This window comes from Scyliorhinus torazame, chromosome 2 (assembly GCF_047496885.1).
Source record: "Scyliorhinus torazame isolate Kashiwa2021f chromosome 2, sScyTor2.1, whole genome shotgun sequence".
NCBI lineage: Eukaryota > Metazoa > Chordata > Chondrichthyes > Carcharhiniformes > Scyliorhinidae > Scyliorhinus > Scyliorhinus torazame.
In genome coordinates this window covers 361,214,289-361,236,447 of record NC_092708.1, presented here as the reverse complement: position 1 = coordinate 361,236,447, position 22,159 = coordinate 361,214,289, and the positions used below count along the sequence as shown (strand labels likewise).

General features: G+C 45.3%; 1 protein-coding gene across 2 annotated transcripts in view; it reads left to right on the top strand.

Moving 5' to 3' along the window:
• Positions 1 to 3,707: 3,707 nt before the first annotated feature.
• The window catches only part of itpk1a (inositol-tetrakisphosphate 1-kinase a), a 286,412-nt gene continuing 267,960 nt past the window's right edge, over positions 3,708 to 22,159 (top strand). The window contains exons 1-2 of one of the 2 annotated variants that reach the window (XM_072492444.1): positions 3,708 to 3,813; positions 13,967 to 14,115. In XM_072492444.1, the coding sequence (XP_072348545.1) occupies positions 14,021 to 14,115 (95 nt within the window). In that variant the 5' untranslated portion in view covers positions 3,708 to 3,813; positions 13,967 to 14,020. Of the gene's footprint in view, positions 3,814 to 13,502; positions 13,815 to 13,966; positions 14,116 to 22,159 lie in introns of those variants that run through there. The other variant, XM_072492434.1, reaches the window with a different exon arrangement.

Below are 22,159 nucleotides of genomic sequence, written 5' to 3'. Positions count from 1 at the left end.
TATCACTGCTAGTTTCTTTTAAATTGAGGGAGCTAATTATTCTGTGGCAGAATCAGCAAAGAGAATTACATTCCTCGGATAAAGCATAGCCAATATATTCTGCCCTCATAAAGTGTATCACCCATTAGAAATGGTTCAGTTGGTAGCATTCTTGCCTCTGAATCAGAAGGCAGATTTAAGTTCCTCTCCAGGACTTGAGCACAAAAAAACAAACCTGACGCTCCAATGCAGATCGGCCACAATCTTATCAAATGGCAGGGAAGCCTCGCGGGATCAAATGGACACTCCTGTTCCTAATTCTTGTGTTCTTGTAATACTGAGGGAGTGCTACATTGTCAGAGGGGCCTTTTTTAGGTGAGTTCCAAAGGGCCTGGAATTAAGAAGAATGAGGAGGGATCTCATTGAAACTTATAAAATTCGAACAGGGCTAGACATGGTGAATGCAGGAAGAATGTTACCAATGGCGGGATTGTCCAGGATCAGGGGGTCACAATCTAAGGATACAGGGTAAGTCATTTAGGACAGAGATGAGGAGAAATATCTTCAACCAGAAAGTAGTGACCCAGTGGAATTCACTACCACAGAAAGCAGTTGAAGCCAAAACATTGTATGTTTTCAAGAAGCAGCTAGACATAGCACTTGGGGTTAAAGGGATCAAAGGATATAGGGGAAAGCGGGAACAGGTTACTGAGTTAGATGATCAGCCATGATCATAATCAATGGTGGAACAGACTCGACGGGCCGAATGGCCTCCTCCTGCTCCTATTCTCTCTGTTTCCATGTTCCTATTGTCATAGCATTGTACTTGATGCTAATTTAGCTCCCAATGTCATTTCTAATCATATGCATCAGATCTTTCTGAAGACAAGAAGCATTACAGTTCCAGTTGGAAGATGAAAGTCTGTTTAGTGTAACCTGAAGTTTTGTTACACTAACAGTGATACTTTCCGACATAGTTGGCATTTTGTAGCATGTAAATGAGATCAGAGTACCATAATCTATTATGGTTTCTAAATAGCAAGCACAGTAGGAAGGTCCCAGGTTCTATCCCCAGTTTGTGCTGAGTTATCTGATCTCAGCCAAAAAAGCAATGAGATTGTGGTGTCTTTGGGCTACAGAGGGAAAAATCATCCAGGAATTCTACCCCTGATCACTGTCCAGTGACAACGTCTGGTAGTGCGTATTGCCTGAATATTGGGGAAGGCCTGTACGATTTGGGCTGTGAGGCTCCCTCTTATGAACTAGGTGAATGGCATTCGCTGTTAAGGGTTGTGTGCCGAGAATATGAGTGTTATACTGGAGAGTGAAGAGTCCCAGTAGAACGATAACCTCATTATCCTGTTTAGGGATACCCAGAATACCTGTCTTTAGAAAGAGAAATTGGCAAAATAAAAAGTCTTAGTTATTGTCTTAACCAAATGCCGAATATTGAAAGAATAACCATGTGACTAAAAGTTGCAAATGGATCAAGTTACTTTAATGCTAAGTTTTCAACCAGATTCTAAAATGTTATGACTGAGAATATCTTTTTGACTGATGTTTCTGTGAACTTTGATGCAATTAGCAGAAGATATACTCAATGTCATGCAATAAGGATTGACTGTCTCCTTCTTGTAGATAGACACAAAATTACTTCTTTCTACACGGTTGGTACACACCCATTAACAGTCAATTGAAGCAGTGGCTTAGAGGTAAATACAGACCATGGCATAAAAATACAGAGAGATGTAGAGAGTTCTTCAGGTTTTGCTAAGAATGAGTTCTCACCTGGGGCAAAAGATGTGGTGCAAAAATTGGTGTCAGTGCCTATGGGCGAGTAAGGGAGAAAAAGCAATGATGCCTGTCAGTAAGTGTATGCATGCACAGGATGGATTCTATAACAAAGTTGGTTTTGTTGCACTTTGTTCCCCCATTCATATGACCTGCTGCCACTTTAGATTCATACATAATGGATGGATACTGGTTGTGCTTCTGTTGGTACCTGAGAAGTCACACTCCAACAGCAACCAGCACTTTCAGGGTAGGACAAACAGTCAGCTGAGCATTATGGATTGAGGAACCTCTGGACTAACGTTTTGAGTCTGGATGACTCTTTGTTCCCTTCTCTCTCCACGGCTGCTGACGGACCTGCTGAGATTGTCCAGTGTTTTCTGTTTTTCTTTCAGATTCCAGTGTCTGCTTTAGTTTGCTTTTATCTTATTGTTAGAACCTCGGTATGCTTTGGGCATTGTGCCATTTCATTGTGTGCTGGGTGCTAACAAAGACCAAAGAACAAAGAAAAGTACAGCACAGGAACAGGCCCTTCGGCCCTCCGAGCCTGCGCCGACCATGCTGCCTGTCTAAACTAAAGTCTTCTACACTTCCGGGGTCAGTATCCCTCTATTCCCATCCTATTGATGTATTTGTCAAGATAACCCTTAAACGTCACTATTGTCCCTGCTTCCACCACCTCCTCCAGCAGCGAATTCCAAGCACCCACTACGCTCTGTGTAAAAAACTTGCCTCATACACCTCCTCTAAATCTTGCCCGTCGCACCTTAAATCTATGCCCCATAGAATTGACCCCTCTACCCTGGGAAAAAGTCTCTGACTATCCACTCTGTCTATGCCTCTCATAACCTCAGACAAACAACGACATGCATACATCAAACTCATTCTTCATGTTCCACGGTGGTTCACAGAGACTAAGGATAGGTGACCACGAATACCATGATTAAGATAGGATTTCAGGAGAACATTAAAGGTGAGGGAGCTGGTTTAGCTCACTTGGCTAGACAGATAGTTTGTGATGCAGAGTGAGGCCAGCAGTGCGGGTTCACTTCCTGTATCGGCTGAGGGTATTCACAAAGCCCCTGCCTTCTGAACCTTGCCCCAGCCTGAGGTGTGGTGATCCTCAAGTTAAATCACCACCAGTCAGCTCTCCCCCTCAAAGGGGAAAGCAGCCTTTGGTCATCTGGGACTATGGTGAATTTACCAGGGCTAAATCGCTGGTTTTGAAAGCAGACCAAGGCTGGCCAGCAGCACGGTTCGATTCCCGTACCAGCCTCTCCGAACAGGCGCCGGAATGTGGCGACTAGGGGCTTTTCACAGTAACTTAATTTGAAGCCTAATTGTGACAATAAGCGATTTTCATTTCATTTCATTTCTAAAGGTGAGAATGGAGTCGGAAGGAGAATATGGCTGTGGTGGCTGAATATGATGTCTGCTAACAATGGATAAGCATGCAAAGGGAAGGTGTACTGAAAAAGAGAGTCAAAGGGTTGAGGTGCATGGGCTGGGAAATAGAGTTGAAGATGGATGTAGAGGATGGATGAAGCGAGGCATGGGAGGGGTGTGAAATCAAAGATCAATTGAAATCAATAGATAGCCACAGAACCCAGGGGTAACGGAACATCACACGCGCGATAATGGGCTAGGTAAATAGACTGGATTAATAATCTGCAGAATGTGAGTGCAAATCCCACTTTGGCAATTTAAGGATATCTGTCAAGCAAAGCTATTAGATCATTATTGCAACCCCAGAGAAAGAAGTCTGCTGTCCTTACCTGGTCTGGCCTATAGGTGACTCTAGTGCCATCCCGATATGGTTGACTCTTTATTTGCTTTGTGAAGTAACTCAGTGAGATAAGCAATTGTATGTGCTTTGGGCAACTAGGGATGGGCAATAGGTACCAAGGGCGGGGAATGGGGTGGGGTTGGAGGAGCAGAATGTCAGCAATGGGGAGCTTTGAATGCATTGGAGTTTGCCTGGAGTGAAGCTAAGGGAATTGGCGAGAAATGTGTTGGATAGTCGAGTCTGGAGATAACAAAAAGGTAATTAAAAGCAAATTACTGTGGATGCTGGAATCTGAAACAAAAACAGAGAATGCTGTACAATCTCAGCAGGTCTGACAGCCTTAGTGGAGACAGAAAGGAGCTAACGTTTCGAGTCTGGATGTCTCTTTGTCCAAGCTCTGAATAGTTTCCCTAAGGGGAATGAGCGGATAGCAGATGAGAGGGGGGTGGCTGAGATAGAGGGAGTAAACAGTTTTGATGATGGGATGGGAACACCTCTCACCTACTACCAGGATCACTGGATTATAAGGAAATTCAACAAGGTGAATAAAAATAGCCAATAAGGAGGTTGAATTTCATTATTAATATTGAGAAATGTTCAGTTATTAAAAGGGGAGTTGACGCTCACTGTTCGAGGTAATCCGAACGGCGTTTCTGCAAAGATTACAAATGCTCTTTGCAGTTATTCCTCAGAGGATGGGAGCTCGGAATATCGTTCAATTGTTTTATGCCGGGAGCTAAAAGTTAGCATTCCTTCTGGAAGCATTTTCCTGGGTGGCACCAAGTGGCATTCCCCTGGGTGGCACCAAACTGTCACAAAGCTGTTACTTCTCTGGGTGGTACCAAGCTGGCATTCCCCTGGGTGGCACCACGCTGTCACCAAGCTGGCATTCCCCTGGGTGGCACCAAGCTGTCACCAAGCTGTCATTCCCCTGGGTGGCACCAAGCAAGCATTCCCCGGGTGGCACATGCTGTCACCTAGCTGGCATTCCCCTGGGTGGCACATAACTGGCATTTCCCTGGGTGGCAACAAGTTGTCACCAAGCTGGCATTCCCTTGCATGGCACCATGCTGTCACCTAGCTGGCATTCCCCTGGGTAGCACCAAGCTGTCGTCAAGCTGGCATTCCCCTGGATGGCACCAAGCTGCCACCAAGCTGGCAGTCCCTGGGTGGCACCAAGCTGGCATTCCCCTGGGTGGCAACAAGCTGTCACCAAGCTGGCATTCCTCTGGGTGGCACCAAGCTGTCACCAAGCTGACATTCCCCGGGTGGCACCAAGCTGGCATTCCCCTGGGTGGCACCAAGCTGGCATTCCCGTGGGTAGCACCAAGCTGGCATTCCCCTGGGTGGCACCAAGCTGTCACTAAGCTGGCATTCCCATTGGAGTCACCAAGCTGGCATTCCCCTGGGTGGCACCAAGCTGGCATTCCCGTGGGTAGCACCAAGCTGGCATTCCCCTGGGTGGCACCAGGCTGTCACTAAGCTGGCATTCCCCTGGGTGGCACAAAGCTGGCAGTCCCTGGGTTGCATCAAGCTGTCACCAAGCTGGCATTCCCTCGCATGGCACCATGCTGTCACCTAGCTGGCATTTCCCTTGGTGGCACCAAGCTGGCATTCCCCTGGGTGGCACCAAGCTGGCATTCCCCTGGGTGGCACCAAGCTGGCATTTCCTGGATGGCACCAAGCTGTCATTCCCCTGGGTGGCACCAAGCTGGCATTCCCCTGGGTTACACAAAATTGGCATTCCCCTGGGTGGCATCAAGCTGGCATTCCCCTGGGTGGCATCAAGCTGCCATTCCCCTGGGTGGCACCAAGCTGCCATTCCCCTGGGTGGCACCAAGGTGCAACCCCAGTTATCACCAAAATGACATCTCCCCGATAGATCTTTAGTGGCAAGGTTCTCAGTCACCGAGTTAAAATGCAAACCGATATTTCTCACAGATACATAAAATAACAAGTATATAAATCCTTGGCGCATAATTGTCCAGAATGTTTTTTTTTAAAGCCGCTCACCATTTGAGGAAACGCAAATCCCAACACTTCAGTTTAAAGCGGGATTGTCTGGGAATAGACTGCAAATCAAAAACTTTAGAAAATTATTATTGCAGCTTGAGATGAAGTGTGTGCTTTGTGTGGCCATCTGACCTGTTTTGTATGTGCCGTGCATTTTGTGTAATCCGGCCGTGTGGTTAGTTTCTATTCACCACCAAAAAAAAAAGCTCAGACCGAGTGATCCCTGACCGAGTTTGTGTTGGAATAAGTGAGTCCTGCGCGATAACACCCCGTGTGGTTGAAGTGGGACTCAACCCCCTAAAAACCCGGCAGCTCAGGTCAATCTTCCCCAGTCCTGGCCCCACCAGAGAGAGAGAGAATTGCATTTGGATAGCGCCTGTCTCGGCCTCCGCTGTGACGGAGGGACATCTGTTCATGGCACATTTTAAACGTGAATCTCTCTGGACTCCGGCTCCACCCACTCTGCCAGACCTGCTGAGTATTTTGTTCTAGCAATTTCCTGTTTTGATGTCAGATTTTGTCGTATTTTGCTGCATTTTATGATCGGTTGTTGGTTTTCCTTTTGCAAGCACTCTCAGCTACCCACCTGGTGGCAAGAAACGCTCTTAGAAAGCGTGACTGGACTTTGAATGGGAATAGGGCGCGTCCCCGAGAGTAATTGCTTTGACTGCACTGCTTGACTTTAGATTTTCCCTCATAATCGGCGGCGAATACAAAATTGAGGGCATAGGTGCTTGGTATGATTGTCCCAGTGAGCAGTGTGAGCGCTTTGCGCGCAAGCTGCTGATTTAAAAAAAGATACATTTAACTTGTACATTGTAAAATATTGGGAGGCCACGTTGCTACAACCATCCTCGTCAATACCTACCGACTTTGACAAGTCTTACAGGAGCTGCACATTTATAATGCTGCTGCTGCCTAACCCCGGGTCTCGGCCATTTATTACAAAAACAGAATAATTAACTAAAACTGGCGCTTGGGGAACACCATTCAGACCAAACCTCAGTCTGACACATGTCCACCCACCTGTCACTGATCCAGTCGGGTTTGAATCCATACTGCCACTTTCCCCTTTATTTCATGGACTTCCATCTTCCTATTATCTTCTGTGATACTTAGGGAAGTCAAAGACTAGGATTCCTACAGCGAGTAACTCACCTCCTGCCCCCCCCCCCCCCCCCAAGCCTGTCCCCCATCTACAAGGCACAAGTCAGGAGTGTAATGGAATACTCTCCACTTGCCTGGATGAGTGCAGTTCCAAAAGCACTCAAGAAGCTCGACACCATCCAGGACAAAGCAGCCCGCTTGATTGCTCCCCCTTCCATAAACATTCAAACCCTCCACCACCGACGAACAGTGGCAGCCGTGTGTACCATCTACAAGATGCACTGCAGTAACTCGCCAAGGTTCCTTAGGCAGCACCTACCAAACCCACGACCCCGCTACCATCTAGAAGGACAAGAGCAGCAGATACCTGGGAATCCCACCACCTTGAGGTTCCCCTCCAAGTTACTCACCACACTGACTTGGAAATATATCGCCGTTTCTTCACTGTCGCTGGGGCAAAATCTTGGAATACCCTCCCTAACAGCACAGTGTGTGTACCCACACCTCAGGGACTGCTGCAGTTCAAGAAGGCAACTCACCACCACCTTCTGAAGAGCAGCTAGGGATGAGGAATAAATGCTGGCCTAACCAGCGACGTCCATATCCTGTAAATGAAGTTTTTTAAAATCTCTTTGGACGTCCATATACACAGCATTCCCTGCACCACCTTGATCAAACTTCTCTGGTACCTCATCCAAGCATTCAATCAAGTTAGTCAGAGAAATCGATGCTGGCTAGCCTTAACCCATGCTTTCCAAAATAGAAGTTTATTTTGTCCCTGTTAATGGTTTCCAACAGGTTCCCATCACTGAAGTCAAGCTGACTGGCCATTGGCATTCTGGTTTCTCTCTCTCTTTTCTTAAGTTAGAGTACTAGCAACCATTTGCTTCTTCGGCATTACTCCTGTATCCATTGAAGATTGAAAGATTGTGAACAAAGCCTCTGCTATTTCTAACTTTGCTTCTTTCAGTAGCCTATACTGCATTCCTTTGAAACCAGGTGCCATGAATCCACCTGGAGACAGCAGTAGATAGTATTCAAAGGGTCACAATTGGTATGTGTCTCTTCCAGTAACGGGTTTAGAGCGGCAGTTTAGATAAGAATCAAGTGCAGATGGCTTATAGAAGAGAAACAGCTTATAGACGATTGGGAAGGTCCATAAAGTACACATAAGTTAATGTATAGTCAAGGAGGTGGATAGGAGCAGACATCCAAATACACAAAAAACATAATCAAAGAACAACAGAGGTATAATTGACCAGAACCTGAGAAGCTAGGGAGGCAGTTATCATCTAGCAGTCTCGGAAAGTGGACAGGCCAGTTTCCAGCCACTAAGCCTGAAGGTCAAATTTACAGCAAACAAGTTTCTAAGTCTTAGAGCCAAGGCAGTGCAGAAAAGGTTTGTAACAGCAGTTTTAAAATCTCTTTGCTGGACCAGGAAAAAAACGGTTCCCAGATTTGAGTGTTATCCCTGTATTGCGTGGTAACTAAAGCTGGTCATTCAATTTGGATGTTGTTGGGGAACAGGGGAAGTCTTACAGAGTTCAAGTATCATAGATATATTTTGTAACAAGCGGTACATTCTATATATACTGTGTGTGTTTAGTAATTCATGTATCTTAATTATGTGATAATAGAGTAGTCCTGTTTGTGTGTATTTGTCTTTCCTTTACTTGAATAAGTAGTCTTTAATAATTGTTACACGATGACTGGGCTATTCATTCTAACTGGGGTTTAATTTGTCTTCTCACACCAAAACAAAACTATACACCCCACAAACTGGTGTTCCACGTGGAGAGGCCCTTGCAGATAACATCAGCCTGCTTCGTGACACAGGTGACTTACTAACTTTGAGTAATGACCAGATGGTACAGTGGCACAGTGGTTATCACTGTTGCTTCACAGCGTAGGTTCGATTCCCGGCTTGGGTCACTGTCTGTGCGGAGTCTGCACGTTCTCCCCGTGTCCGCGAGGGTTTCCTCCGGGTGCTCCCATTTCCTCCCACAAGTCCCAAACGATGCGCTGTTAGGTAATTTGGACATTCTGAACTCTCCCTCTGTGTACCCGAAAAGTTGCCGGAGTGTGGCTTTTCACAGTACCTTCATTGCACTGTTAATGTAAGCGTACTTGTGACAATAAAGATTATTATTATAATGCTAATCTTTTCAATATCTTTTCTCTATCTATTATTATCTGGTCCATGTGTTCCCTCTCGTCTTTTAGTGTAACCTCTACATTATCCACTTCCTTTGTGAAGATGCAAGGTATTAACTTAATAAAAGTACAGTAAAGTCATCATGGGGCAGCACGGTGGCACAGTGGGTTAGCCCTGATGCCTCACGGCGCCGAGGTCCCAGGTTCGATCCCGGCTCTGGGTCACTGTCCGTGTGGAGTTTGCACATTCTCCCTGTGTTTGCGTGGGTTTCGCCCCCACAACCCAAAAGATGTGTAGGCTAGGTGAATTGGTCACGCTAAATTGCCCCTTAATTGGAAAAAAAATGAATTGGGTGCTCTAAATTAAAAAAAAAGTAAAGTCATCATGGTCCCAGATAATTACGGGCTGGTTCCCCTTTGAGGGGGAGAGCTGACTGGTGGTGATTTAACCTGAGGATCACCACACCTCAGATGAGGGGCAAAGTTGACAAGGTTAACTTAATAATTTAGCTATGAACCCTGCATTTAGGTGGAAATTTTCCTTTGAGTCCTTAATGGGCCTAAATTTTTCCCTTGCTAAGTATTTGTGCTTTACAAATGTTTTAAGGTCCATTTTAATGTTGTCTGCTAACCTTTTCTCACAATCTCTCTTTGCCTCCCATATTAACTTTTTCAATTCTCTCCTCTACTTTGCGCAATCTTCCTGAATATTAACTGAATCTTGCTCCTGATATTTGTCATAAGTCGCCTTTTTCTGTTTCATTTTAATCTGTCATCTTTTGTCAGCCCAGTGCATTAATTTAAGATGCCCTTCAAAGGAACATGCTTAGTCCATACCTGAATTATCTCATCCCAGAATGCCCTCCATTGTTCTGTTATGGCTATGTCCTGCAATCATCTTTTTCAATCTACCTGTGCTAAGCTTTTTCTTAAATCACTGAAATAATGACACTTGTATGAAATAGCTACACTTGGAGAAATGTGTTTAGTTTTTATTTGATTTGGTTCATAACACATAATTACATGTAATTTGGCACAATTTAACAGGCTGATTCAGAGACCATAAAGATAACTTAAACAGAAATGCCAAAGTTCAAACTCAGTTAATATGGTGTTAGCTCAAGTTAAATAAATGTGATAAATTGAGTGGCTATCTCTGGGCTGCAAATTATATGATTCTTAAATAGTGTGTAATTGAGGTTAAAGCATGTTACTGGAGCAATATAGACCATGTTTCCCTCTGCATGCAGATTATACCACATCTGAACTGGGAGTATTTTGTGTTGAGATTGAATGCCCAAACTAGAAAAATTACACTGATGTCCTTTGATGAGCGCAATAGTTCATGTAAAATAGGAGAGGATGCCTCTGCAATCTGATTTATAATCCTCAGTAAATTATTCTCCCTCATCCACGGGTAAGAATGAAAGCACCAACCTTTTCAAATTATGCTTTTTAAAAATTCATTTGTGGGATGTTGGTGTTGCTGGCTAGACCAGTCATTTATTGCCCATCCCTAATTGTCCTTGAGAACGTAGCAGTGAGCTGCCTTCTTGAACCATTGCAGTCCATATGGTGTTGATACACCCACAGCGCTGTTAGGAATGGAGTTCCCATACTTTGACCCCGTGACAATGAAGGAATGATGGCATATTTCCAAGTCAGGACGGTGAGTGACTTGGAGGGGAACTTCCGGGTGGTGGTATTCCCATGTATCTGCTGCTCTTGTCTTTCTAGATGATGGTGGCAATGAGTTTGGAAGGTGCTATCTAAGGAGCCTTGGTCAGTTCTTGCAGTGCATCTTGTGGCACACACTGCTGCCACTGTGTGTCAGTGGTGCAGGGAGTGAATGTTTTTGGAGGGGTGCCAATCAAGTGGGCTGCTTTGTCTTGGATGTTCCTCGAGTGTTGTTGGAGCTGCGCTCATCCAGGCAAGGGGAGACAATTCCATCACATTCCTGACTTGTGCCTTGTAGATTATAGAGAGGCTTTGGAGAGTCAAGAAAAGGGTTACTCACTGCAGGATTCCCAGCCTCTGACCTGCTCTTGTAGCCACAGTATTTATATGGATAGCCCAGTTAATTTTCTGGTCCATGGGTGTTGATCATGGGGGATTCAGTGATGAATGCCAAAGGCCGATGGTTAGATTCTCCCTTGTTGGAGACAATCATTTCCTGGCACTTATGCAGCATGAATGTTACTTGAAACTGTTACAAAAATATTATACATGCATTGGAGGTGTCTATCTCAGAAGTGCAATTTATGTACTCACATGGCTGTCCTCAATTAATTATTATGTTGCAGCACACAATGTAGGGACAGCATGGTGGCAGGTAAAGTAAAGTCGCCATAGTCCCTGATGACCATAGGTTGCTTTCCCCTTTGAGGGGGAGAGCTGACTGGTGATGATGTAACCTGAGGATCACCACACCTCAGGTGAGGGGCAAGTTTGAGAAAGAGGGGCCTTCATGAATAACCTCTTCCTGGATGGTAATTAAACTCGCGCTGCTGGCCTTTCTCCGCATCATAAACCAGCTGACTAGCCAAGTGAGCGAAACCGGCCCAACATGGTTCGCACTGCTGCCTCACAGCACCAGAGACCTGAGTTCAATTCAGGCCTTGGGTGACTGTGTGGAGTTTCTACGTTCTCCCCGTGTCTGCGTGGGTTTCCTCCCACAGTCCAAAGATGTGCAAGTTAGGTGGACTGGCCATGCTAAATTGTCCCTTAGTGTTCAGGGGTGTATGGTTAGGTGGGGTTGCAGGGGATAGGGTGGGGACCTGGGTAGGGTTCTCTTTCAAAGGGTCGGTGTAGACTTGATGGGCCAAATAGCCTCCATCTGCACTGTAGACGGATGGAGTTTAAGACTAGGGAGGTTGTGCTGCAACTGTATAAGGCGCTAATGAAGCCACACCTGGAGTATTACCTTCAGTTTTGGTCTCCTTACCTGAGAAAGGACGTACTGGCGCTGGAGGGTGTGCAGAGGAGATTCACTTGGTTAATCCCAGAGTTGAGGGGGTTGGATTACAAGGAGAGATTGAGTAGACTGGGACTGTACTTGTTGGAATTTAGACGGATGTGGGGGGATCATATAGAAATATATAAAATTATGAAGGGAATAGATAGGATAGATGTGGGCAGGTTGTTTCCACTGGCGGGTGAAAGCAGAGCTAGGGGGCATAGCCTCAAAATAAGGTAAAGTAGATTTAGGACTGAGTTTAGGAGGAACTTCTTCACCCAAAGGATTGTGAATCTATGGAATTCCCTGCCCAGTGAAGCAGTTGAGGCTCCTTCATTAAATGTTTTCAAGATAAAGATAGATAGTTTTTTGAGGAATAAAGGAATAAAGGGTTATGGTGTTCGGGCGGGAGAGAGGAGCTGAGTCCACAAAAGACCAGCCATGATCTCATTGAATGACGGAGCAGGCTCGAAGGGCCAGGTGGCCTATTCCAGCTCCTAGTTCTTATGTTCTTATGTAGGGATTCCATGATTTCAATGTCAGAAATTTATGGTGAAAAGCAAGGATACAAGATACATGAGGTTGATCTGAAGTATAAAGATCTAAGTAGCTTCATAATGCGTGACACCAGGAGAATTGTTTTAACCATATCAGGTGTCAGTAGGTGAAGAAACATGACATAATGCTGCCCTCCCCCCAACAAAGACTCCCCATTCCACCCTGCCACTCAAATCTCTTGCCCATGCCTGGGTCACCTTGAGCCTCGACTTCCCTGTTGCTTTCTTCAACCGCTACAGCAGAGTGCAACTCATTCGTGGGCCCAGTCCGTGCACCCAGCAGCTAAGTTCATGTTTTGGGTGGACTCCCTTCTCCAAACCCTGCTGCCAGATGAAATGTTTAGCTAGCTATTATCTCCACAAATATTGTCGGGCCTGTTCTGCATGTCCAGCCTTTTCATTGTCTTTGGAGATGACAGCAGTGAGAGCACATCAATTAATGCATGGCACCTAGCGAACTTTGGTACATGAGGTTTGTTTATTCCAATGTAATTTACAATTGTCGAGCATGATGCACCCTCATGAATAGTGAATAAATATGACCAGGGACAGATACGTTTCTGAATACAATGCTTACCTCAGAAGCAAATCAATGTTGAGATGCGTTTTGGATGCAAAGAGGACACCAAAAGCCTCTGTTTAAACACAGGCTCCCCGGTGGAGGCACTCCAAACATGTTCAAAACTACCAAAGTTCACACAGGCGGCGATTAAAATGAATGATTCTCTGAGGAGAGCAGACACTACTTTCTTGTTTTCAAAAGACGGGGGTGGGGGGAGGTGTAAGTACGACTGGGGGGTCACAATAAACGGGATGGACATCAGCTGTACGAACAACAACTCCCCCCCCCCCCCCCACACACACACATAAAATGTTGATTGTGATTTTAGATTGCACAACCTTTATACAGCAGGAGGATGGTAAGGAGCGCGCAGTTGAGGCTTTTGAGGAGGAAAAAGTAGCATGGCAGTAAGTGGTGTTAAAGTGCGCTCGAATAGATCAGGGGTGGGTTTGAAATGTTTTCTTTCGCGGGGTAAGGGCAGGATAGCTTTAAGAGGGGTGTGTATGTGGTGGCTGGGGCGGGGGGAGAGAGAGGAGACAGGGAAACGACTCGCGAGCGTCCCCTGTCGCCCCCGAGCTGCTATTTATTTATAACGCCAAGCCCGGGCTCTGTGCGATTTCAATGAGCTGAGAGCTTTTATTCCGGGAGGAGGAGGAGGGGAATCGGGCTGGAGGCGGCTGCCGCTCTCTGTCTCTCCCTCCCAGAGCCGGGCTCTGTTTGAAAGTAGCCCGGGGAGAGAGGAGGGAAAGTGACAAGCCCGGGACCCGGAGCCAGACTCGCTACATTGGAGGGGCGACTTTAGAAGAGCGGCGAGGCAGAGCTGAGAGCTGGGAGCTAAAGCCCCGGGCGCCAATACCAGGGCAGAGAGGGGGGCATTTGTGATGAGCCGGGCACTCAGCATTGATCGAGGTCTTTTCCCACTTTATACCCTACCACCTTTTTAAAGAAAAATATTCCTTTTAATTGTTACATATATATTGCAAGCTCTTCGGTATTTAAGCGTTTCCAGTGCAGCCGGGGCTGTGTGTGTTTTTTTTTAAAGGTTAACCATTGATTTGCAGGTTCGCTAACCAACACGGTGTAGGTTTCATTTCCGCACTTGTCCCGTCTTCAAGATGCAGACTTGGTTAAAAGGCAAACGTGTCGGGTACTGGCTGAGCGAGAAGAAGATCAAAAAGCTGAATTTCCAGGCCTTCGCGGACCTTTGCAGGTAAAGCAGAGAACAACACCCTCCCCCCAACACCCCTTTTTGGGAATGAATCGATTGTGGTTGGGCTCAGGGACTGGGCTGATGTAAGGCAGAGAGAGGCAGCAGCCCATGTGCAAAGCTCGCTCCACCAGCTCCAGGAAGGGGGAAGAGAGTGAGAAATAAATAAGCATTGGTCTGTGCTGCAGTCACCATCACTGCTGCTGCTAATCCCCAGGAACAAGATGATTAAATCTGTGGGTTTTGCTACTTAAAAAAAAAATGCAGAATACTTTTAAAGTACATTATTTTCCACCTCCCCCTCTCTCCTCCACCCCGGTCTTTTTTTTTGTTGCAAAGCATTGCCAATGCACTGTGCTGAAAGGGGGAAGCTACTTTCTGATGAAAGTTTAAGAATGGAGAAAGTGGCTCTAGGATCTCTTGCCCTGACCGGACTGCCGGCAGAGACAAAGTTACTGCTGCAAAGTGATCTCGAAATGGCCTCTCATTTCACCGGTTGTGGTTAACATCTCCCCTGTTGTGGTTAACATCTCCCCTCTTCCATTAGATCATTAACAGGAGGGGGGGTCATTCACCCCATCAAACCTGCTCCTGCCATTTGATGAGTAAGATGACCAAACAACACCGTACTCTAGGTGTGGTCTCACCAATGCCCTCTACAACTGTAGTAAGACTTCCCTACTGTTTATACTCCACCCTCCATGCAATAAAGGACATCTGCCTTCCTTGCTGGCTATTTACTTGCTGGACCTATATGCTAACTGTTTGTGTTTCTTTAAAAAAAATATTAGAGTACCCAATTCTTCTTTTCCAAATTAGGGGCAATTTACTCTGGCCAATTCACCTACTCTGCACAGCTTTTTGCGTTGTGGGGGTGAGACCCATGCAGACATGGGGAGAATGTGCAAACTCCACATGGACAGTGACCCAGGGCTGGGATCGAACCCAGGTCCTCAGTGCAATGAGGCAGATGTGCTAACCACTGCGCCACTGTGCTGCCCCATACCTTTTGTGTTTGATATGCAAGGATATCCAGATCCCTTTGTACAGCATCATTATGCAGGTCCCTCCATTTAAATAATATGCTGTTTTGTCTGCCAAAATGGACCCTCATTATAGTCCTGCCAACTCTTTACTAACTTACTTAACCTAGCTATATTCCATTACAAATTCTTTGTGTCCTCCTCGCAGTTTGCTTTCCTACCTATCTTTGTGTTGTCGGCAAATTTGGCTACAGTACAGTCTGTTCCTTCGTCTAGGTCATTAATATAAATCATAAGTTGAGGTGCCGGTGTTAGCAGGATCCACACCGGTTGGTGATGCCAAAACTAAGGTACAGACTATCCTTGCTGAGAGAGTTTATTGACTTTTGTTCAGTGTGAATATTCCTCACAAACACCCAGTGTCTCAGCTATCCCCTATTTGTACATTAAGAAACCTTACAACACCAGGTTAAAGTCCAACAGGTTTGTTTCGAACCACTAGCTTCCGGAGCACAGCTCCTTCATCAGGCTGTGCTCTGAAAGCTAGTGATTTGAAACAAACCTGTTGGACTTTAACCTCGAGTTATAAGACTTCTTACTGTGCCCACCCCAGTCCAACGCCGGCATTGCCACATCATGGCTATTTATACATGTTCAAATAGCTGCTTCCCTTAACAGTAATGTAATTGATAAGGCATTGACACCCAGCACTGATTCTTGTGACAATCCACTGGTTATAGTTTGCCCACGTTTATCCTGACTAGTGTTTCCTATTTGTTGACCAATCCTCTATTCATGTACATGCCCCAACACCATGAATTTTTATCTTGTGCAGTAACCTTTATGTGGCACGTTATAGAATGCCTTTTGGAAATCCAAGTACACTGGTTCTCCTTTATCCACCCTGCTTTGTTACATCCTCAAAGAATGCTGATAGATTTAAAAACACTATTTCCCTTTCACAAAACCCTTGATTGTATTATGATTTTCTAAATATCCTGACAGACGTTAGGCTAATTGACCTTTAGATTCCTATTATCTATCCCTCTTTTTTTCTTGAATAGTAGCGTTGCATTTGCGTTTTTCCAATTCACTGGGGCCTTTCCAGAATCCAGGGAATATTGGGTGATTACAACCAATGCATCCACTATCTCATAGCCACTTCTTTTAAGACGCTATAATGCAGACCATCGTGACCAGTGGACTTGTCAGTTTTCCTAGTACTTTTTCTCTGGTGACGGCAATTATTCAAGTTCCTCTCTCCCTTTTGATTCTCAATTTTCTACTATTCTTCAGATGCTTTATGTATCTTCTGCTGTGAAGACAGATTAAAATGCCTGTTGAAAGTCTCTGTCATTTCTATGTTTCCCATGATTAATTCCCAAGTGCCACCCTCTAAAGGACCAGCATGCACTTTAGCCACTCGCTTCCTTTTTTATATACTTGCAGAAGCGTATACGGTCTGATTTTATATTTCATGCTAGTTTTCTCTTGTACTACACCTCTCAATGGGCCAAATGGCCACCTTCTGCTTCTGCATCTTATGGTCTCCCTTTTTATGATTCTTTAGTCATCCTTTGTTGGTTTCTAATATTTTCCAATCTTCTGGCTGTACAAATCTTTGCAGCTTTGTACATATTTTCTTTCAATTTTATACCATCCTTAACTTTCTTAGCCACAGATGGTGCTTGCTTTTCATAGCATCTTTTTTTCTCAGCAGAATATATCTTTGTGAGTTATGAAAAATCTTCTTTTTAAAAATAAATTTAGAGTACCCAATTCATTTTTTTCAATTAAGGGGCAATTTAGTGTGGCCAATCCACCTACCCTGCACATCTTTGGGTTGTGGGGGCGAAACCCACGCAAACACGAGAGTTACGAAAAATCTTGTTAAGTGTCTGCAACTGTTTCCCCCACCATCCTTTTCCATTTCACTTTAACCAACTCCGTATTCTTGCGTTTGTAATGACCTTTTATTTAAGTTTAAAACACTAGTCATGGACCCATGTTTCTCACTTTCAAACTATATTTTCAGATTTATCATGTTATGATCACTCTTAACCAGATAATTCTTTACTAGGGGGTTATTAATTAATCCTGCCTCAAGACATATTATCAGCCTGTTCCCTGGTTGGGTCCAGAATGTATTGTCCTAAGAAACTGTCCCAAATACATTTTATGTACTCATCGTCCAGGCTACTTTTTCCAATTTGATTCATCCAATCAATATGAAGATTTTAATCTCCCACTGCACCCTGCGTTTTTCCTCTCTTCCTGTCATTCTGAAATGTCAAATGCCCGCGAATATTCAGGTCCCAACCGTAGTCACTGTGCAATCATATCCCTGTAATTGCGATCATTATATACTCATTTATTTCTATTTGTGCTATCAATTCACCTGTTTTGCTGCAATTGCAGTGTGCATTCGAAGAGCATTAATTTTGTCTTTTTAACCATCTTTGCTGACTCTGACTTTATTTGCTAGTACACACTTACAATTGTACCCTCTGTCCCTTTGTGTCACATTCCGGTTACCATTAATAATAATAATAATAATAATCTATAGTGTCTCAAGTCGGCTTACATTAACACTGCAATGAAGTTACTGTGAAAAGCTCCGAGTCACCGCATTCCTGGCATCACGGCCTTGCACTATTGCCTTGTCCCTTCTCTTTTAACTTTCCAAATTTCCCCTCACCTGAACCCTCATCCCCCACCCAATTTAGTTTATAATAATAATTTATAATCTTTATTATTGTCACAAGTAGGCTTACATTAACACTGCAATGAAGTTACTGTGAAAATCCCCCAGTTGCCACACTCCGGCGCCTGTTTGGGTACACTGAGGGAGAATTCAGAATGTCCAATTAACCTAACAAGCACGTCTTTCACGACTTGTGGGAGGAAACCGGAGCACCCGGAGGAAACACACGCAGACACGGGGAGAACTTGCAGTCTCCGCACAGACAGTGACCAAGTGGGAATCAAACCTGGGACCCTGGTGCCGTGAAGTAACAGTGCTAACCACTGTGCTACCGTGAAAGCCCTCCTCTGCGGCTATAGCTGTATGATTTGCCAGTATACTGGTCAGAGCGTGGTTCAGCTCCCTGTTTTCCCCCCAGTGCTGGTGCCACTGCCCCATGGATTGAAACCCCATTTCTCCCACACCAATCTTTGAGTCATGCGTTCAGCTGTCTAATCTCATTTGCCCTGTGCGAATTTGCTCGTGGCTTGGGTAGTAATCCAGAGATGATTAACTTTTATGGTTCTACTTTTTAACTCGGTCCCCAGCTGCTCATACTCCCTCAGCAGGACTTCCTTCTTAGTCCTACCTGCGTCTTAGCCCCACAGCCCTGCATATATAGTGCCTCATTGTCAAGGTTGGATTCAAAAATGGGGAAATAGAGTGGGTCAGCATCGAAGCTCTCGTGCAGATCTGTCGTATACTGCTCGGCCTGATTGTTGGTTGCTTTATCCCTCCTGTTTTAAATACTGAATATATACGCGTTGTGTAAGAATCCATGAAATCAGAAATAACTTGGAACTTCATCATTGTTGCTTAAATTTACACAAAGCTACTGTAAACCTGAGTCCAATCAACCACCTTTAACGTGGAAGAATGCCTCGAGGTCCTTTCTATCCCGTAAAATGTTTTAATCTTTGCAGTTCACTTTATTGAGCGCTTCAAATTAGATATTAGGGTGTCTGTCACTGGGTTTATTTTTTTACCTTGAACATTAGGATGTGCATGCTGCTGTTTTATTTGCCTCCAGCATAATCCAAGGTGGGGAATTCACTATACCTGAAGTCATAATCCAGTTTTCCTCAAATTTTCTTTTGAAGATGGTGTTAGCTTATCAGACACTTAAAGAAATGAAATACCTTGTATCGATGAAATGAATGCCAATTGGTGACATTTTTGAGAATGGTGGTGGTGAGGGGACAGAAAAGCTTTGGTCCACCGCACCTAGCTTGAAGAACATTATCAACCATTCAGGTATTCTGATACAGGGTAACACGATTATGGCAGAGATTTATTCACACCACCCAGAACTTTGTAGAGAGTGCCTGTGTTTTTGCTATGATGAATGCTATTATATTTGAACCACACTGTAAATGTGTGCTCTGCTATAGCCTAAACTTGCGCAGAATGTGAAAGACGTATAAAAGGCCTCATGATGACCGAGGGAAAACTAATACAGTTTGACGTACTGAGCAAGAGCTCATCGGGTCCTGAGAAATCTTTCAGCAGGGGGCCCTTTAACCTCAAAAAAGATGAATGAATATTCATGACAGCTGTTAAATCTGCCAGAGATTTGCTAGGGACAGCCAGCGATCCATGTGTGTGTATCGTGCTTTAATACTGAAGCTGTACACTTTGCGTAAGAATCCATGAAATCAGGAACTTGAACTTCTTCATTGTTGTTTATATTTACACAAAGCTACTGTAAACTTGGGTCCCATCAGCCACCAGTACCTTTAACGTGGTAAAATGCCTCAAGCTCTTTTCAGTCCCGTAAAATGTTTTAATTTTTGCAGCTCATTTTATTGAGCACTTCAAATTAGATATTAGGGTGTCTGCCACTCGGTTTATTTTTTTACGTTGACCATTAGGATGTGCGGCTGCTGTCTTATTTGCTTCCAGCATAATCCAAGACGGGGCAATCATTATTCTTGAAGTCATAATGTAGTTTTCCTCAGATTTTCTGTTGGACACAGCAATCCAGTGGTAGCACAGATTTGCTACAGATCCATTAACCGAGCAACACTGAATGTTTTTGTGAGGTGCATTGCTTGAGGTTTGAAAAACTATGGACTGGGCAAAGCTGTATCGATCCTATTAACTTTGGGATGTAAAACTTCCACTGAATATTAAAATCACTGTGCACCCTGTTAGTTGGAATACAATCTGATTGGAAAGCCCGTTGGGAAAGGAGACAAGATTCTGTGAATGTGGTTGGGGCGATGGGAACAGGGAAGTGACTCTTATTGGAGGGGTTAGCAAAACAATATCATTTTAAGATTATGTCGACATTGACTTTATGGCAATGCCACAATTTTAAAATTCTCACACCCCCTCATCTGTGTAAATGCCTTCAGCTTAGAACCCTCCAAGATCTTTACAGTCCACTAATTCTGGTGTCTTGTACATTCCTGATATTAATTTCACAACCTTTGGTAGTCCGTCTGTCCTTGAGCCTCTTCCCCTCTTTGCTCCTCCTTTAAGTAAGATTTTTAGCTGTCTGCCCTAATATTTTGCAGTCATATTACATACAAATGCAAACTAAGAGCAGGAGTAAGCCACTTGGCCCCTCGTGCTTGCTCCACCATTCAATGGCTGATCTGACTTTAACTTCAACTCCAGATTCCTGCCTCCCCCGCCCCCATAACCTTTCACCCCCTTGTTAATCAAGAATATATCTAGCTCTTGCTTAAAAATATTCAAAGACTCTGCACCCAATACAAGCCTAGTCTTCCCAACCTTCCTCCATAAGGCAACCGCTTCCCATTCATGATATGCGGGCAGCACGTTATTATAGTGGTTAGCACAGTTGCTTCACAGCTCCAGGGTCCCAAGTTCGATTCCCGGCTGGGTCACTGTCTGTGTGGAGTCTGCACGTTCTCCCCGTGTCCACGTGGGTTTCCTCCGGGAGCTCCGGTTTCCTCCCACAGTCCAAAGATGTGCGGGTTAGGTGGATTGGCCATGCTAAATTGCCCTTAGTGTCCAAAAAATGTTAAGTGGGGCTTACTGGGTTACGGGGATAGGGTAGATTTGTGGGGTTCAGTAGGGTGCTCTTTGTAAGGGCCGGTGTAGACTCGATGGGCCGAATGGCCTCCTTCTGCACTGTAAATTCTATGTTTCTATACTGTTGTAGTAAACCTCTGAACTGCTTCTGGCACATTTACATCCTTGCTTAAGGAGGCCAATACTGCACACAATACTCCAGATGTGGTCTCACCACTGCCTGTACAACTGAAGCATAACCTCCCTTCCTTTGTATTCAATTCCCCTTACAATAAATTGTAATGTTCTATTCTTCTGAGATTATTTTCCTAAATGCTATCCTTTTGTGATTCAAACCACGTCAGCCACCTAATGTCCACACCATGTAGATATTTGTGGGGTAACCAATTTTGATTAATGGGATCCTTCTCAGCACTTTGAGCTGCCCTTTGCTGCTAATATAAACTGGATGAGGTTTGGCATTTATGTTGGTTATACCTGGAGTAAAGGTTTAGGACAATGTTCAGTTCACTCAAATTAACAGAACTGTGGAACACAATGGTAATTGTTCAACACAAATTGTCACTGCAGCTCACCCTGGGAGTGTAGATTTTGGTGTCTGTGTAACATTACTGTACGGACTCCCTGAACAGTATTCAGGGAGTTCTAAAATTGTGATTTATGGTAATTAGATTACAAATAAATCTATACATAATTGCCACTGCACCATGTAACGTTAGAGATGTGGGGCGAGATTCTCCGACCCCCCGCCGGGTCGGAGAATCGCCGGGGCCTGGCGTGAATCCCGCCCCCGGCGGTTGCCAAATTCTCCGGCACCGGAGATTCGGCGGGGGCGGGAATCGTGGTGCGCCAGTTGCCCCCCCCCCCCCCCCCCCCCCCCGCGATTCTCTGGCCCGGATGGGCCGAAGTCCCGCTGCTAGAATGCCTGTCCCGCCGGCGTGGATTAAACCACCTCTCTTACCGGCGGGACAAGGCGGCGCGGGCGGGCTCCGGGTTCCTGGGGGGGGGGGCGTGGGACGATCTCGCCCTGAGGTGTGCCCCCACGGTGGCCTGGCCCGCGATCGGGGCCCACCGATCCGCGGGCCGGCCTGTGCCGTGGGGGCACTCTTTTCCTTCCGCCTTCGCCACGGTTTCCACCATGGCGGAGGCGGAAGAGACTCCCTCCACAGCGCATGCGCGGGGATGCCGTGAGCGGCCGCTAGCGCTCCTGCGCATGCGCCGCCCGGAGATGTCATTTCCGCGCCAGCTGGCGGGGCACCAAAGGCCTTTTCTGCCAGCTGGCGGGGCGGAAATCAGTCCGGCGGGGGCCTAGCCTCTC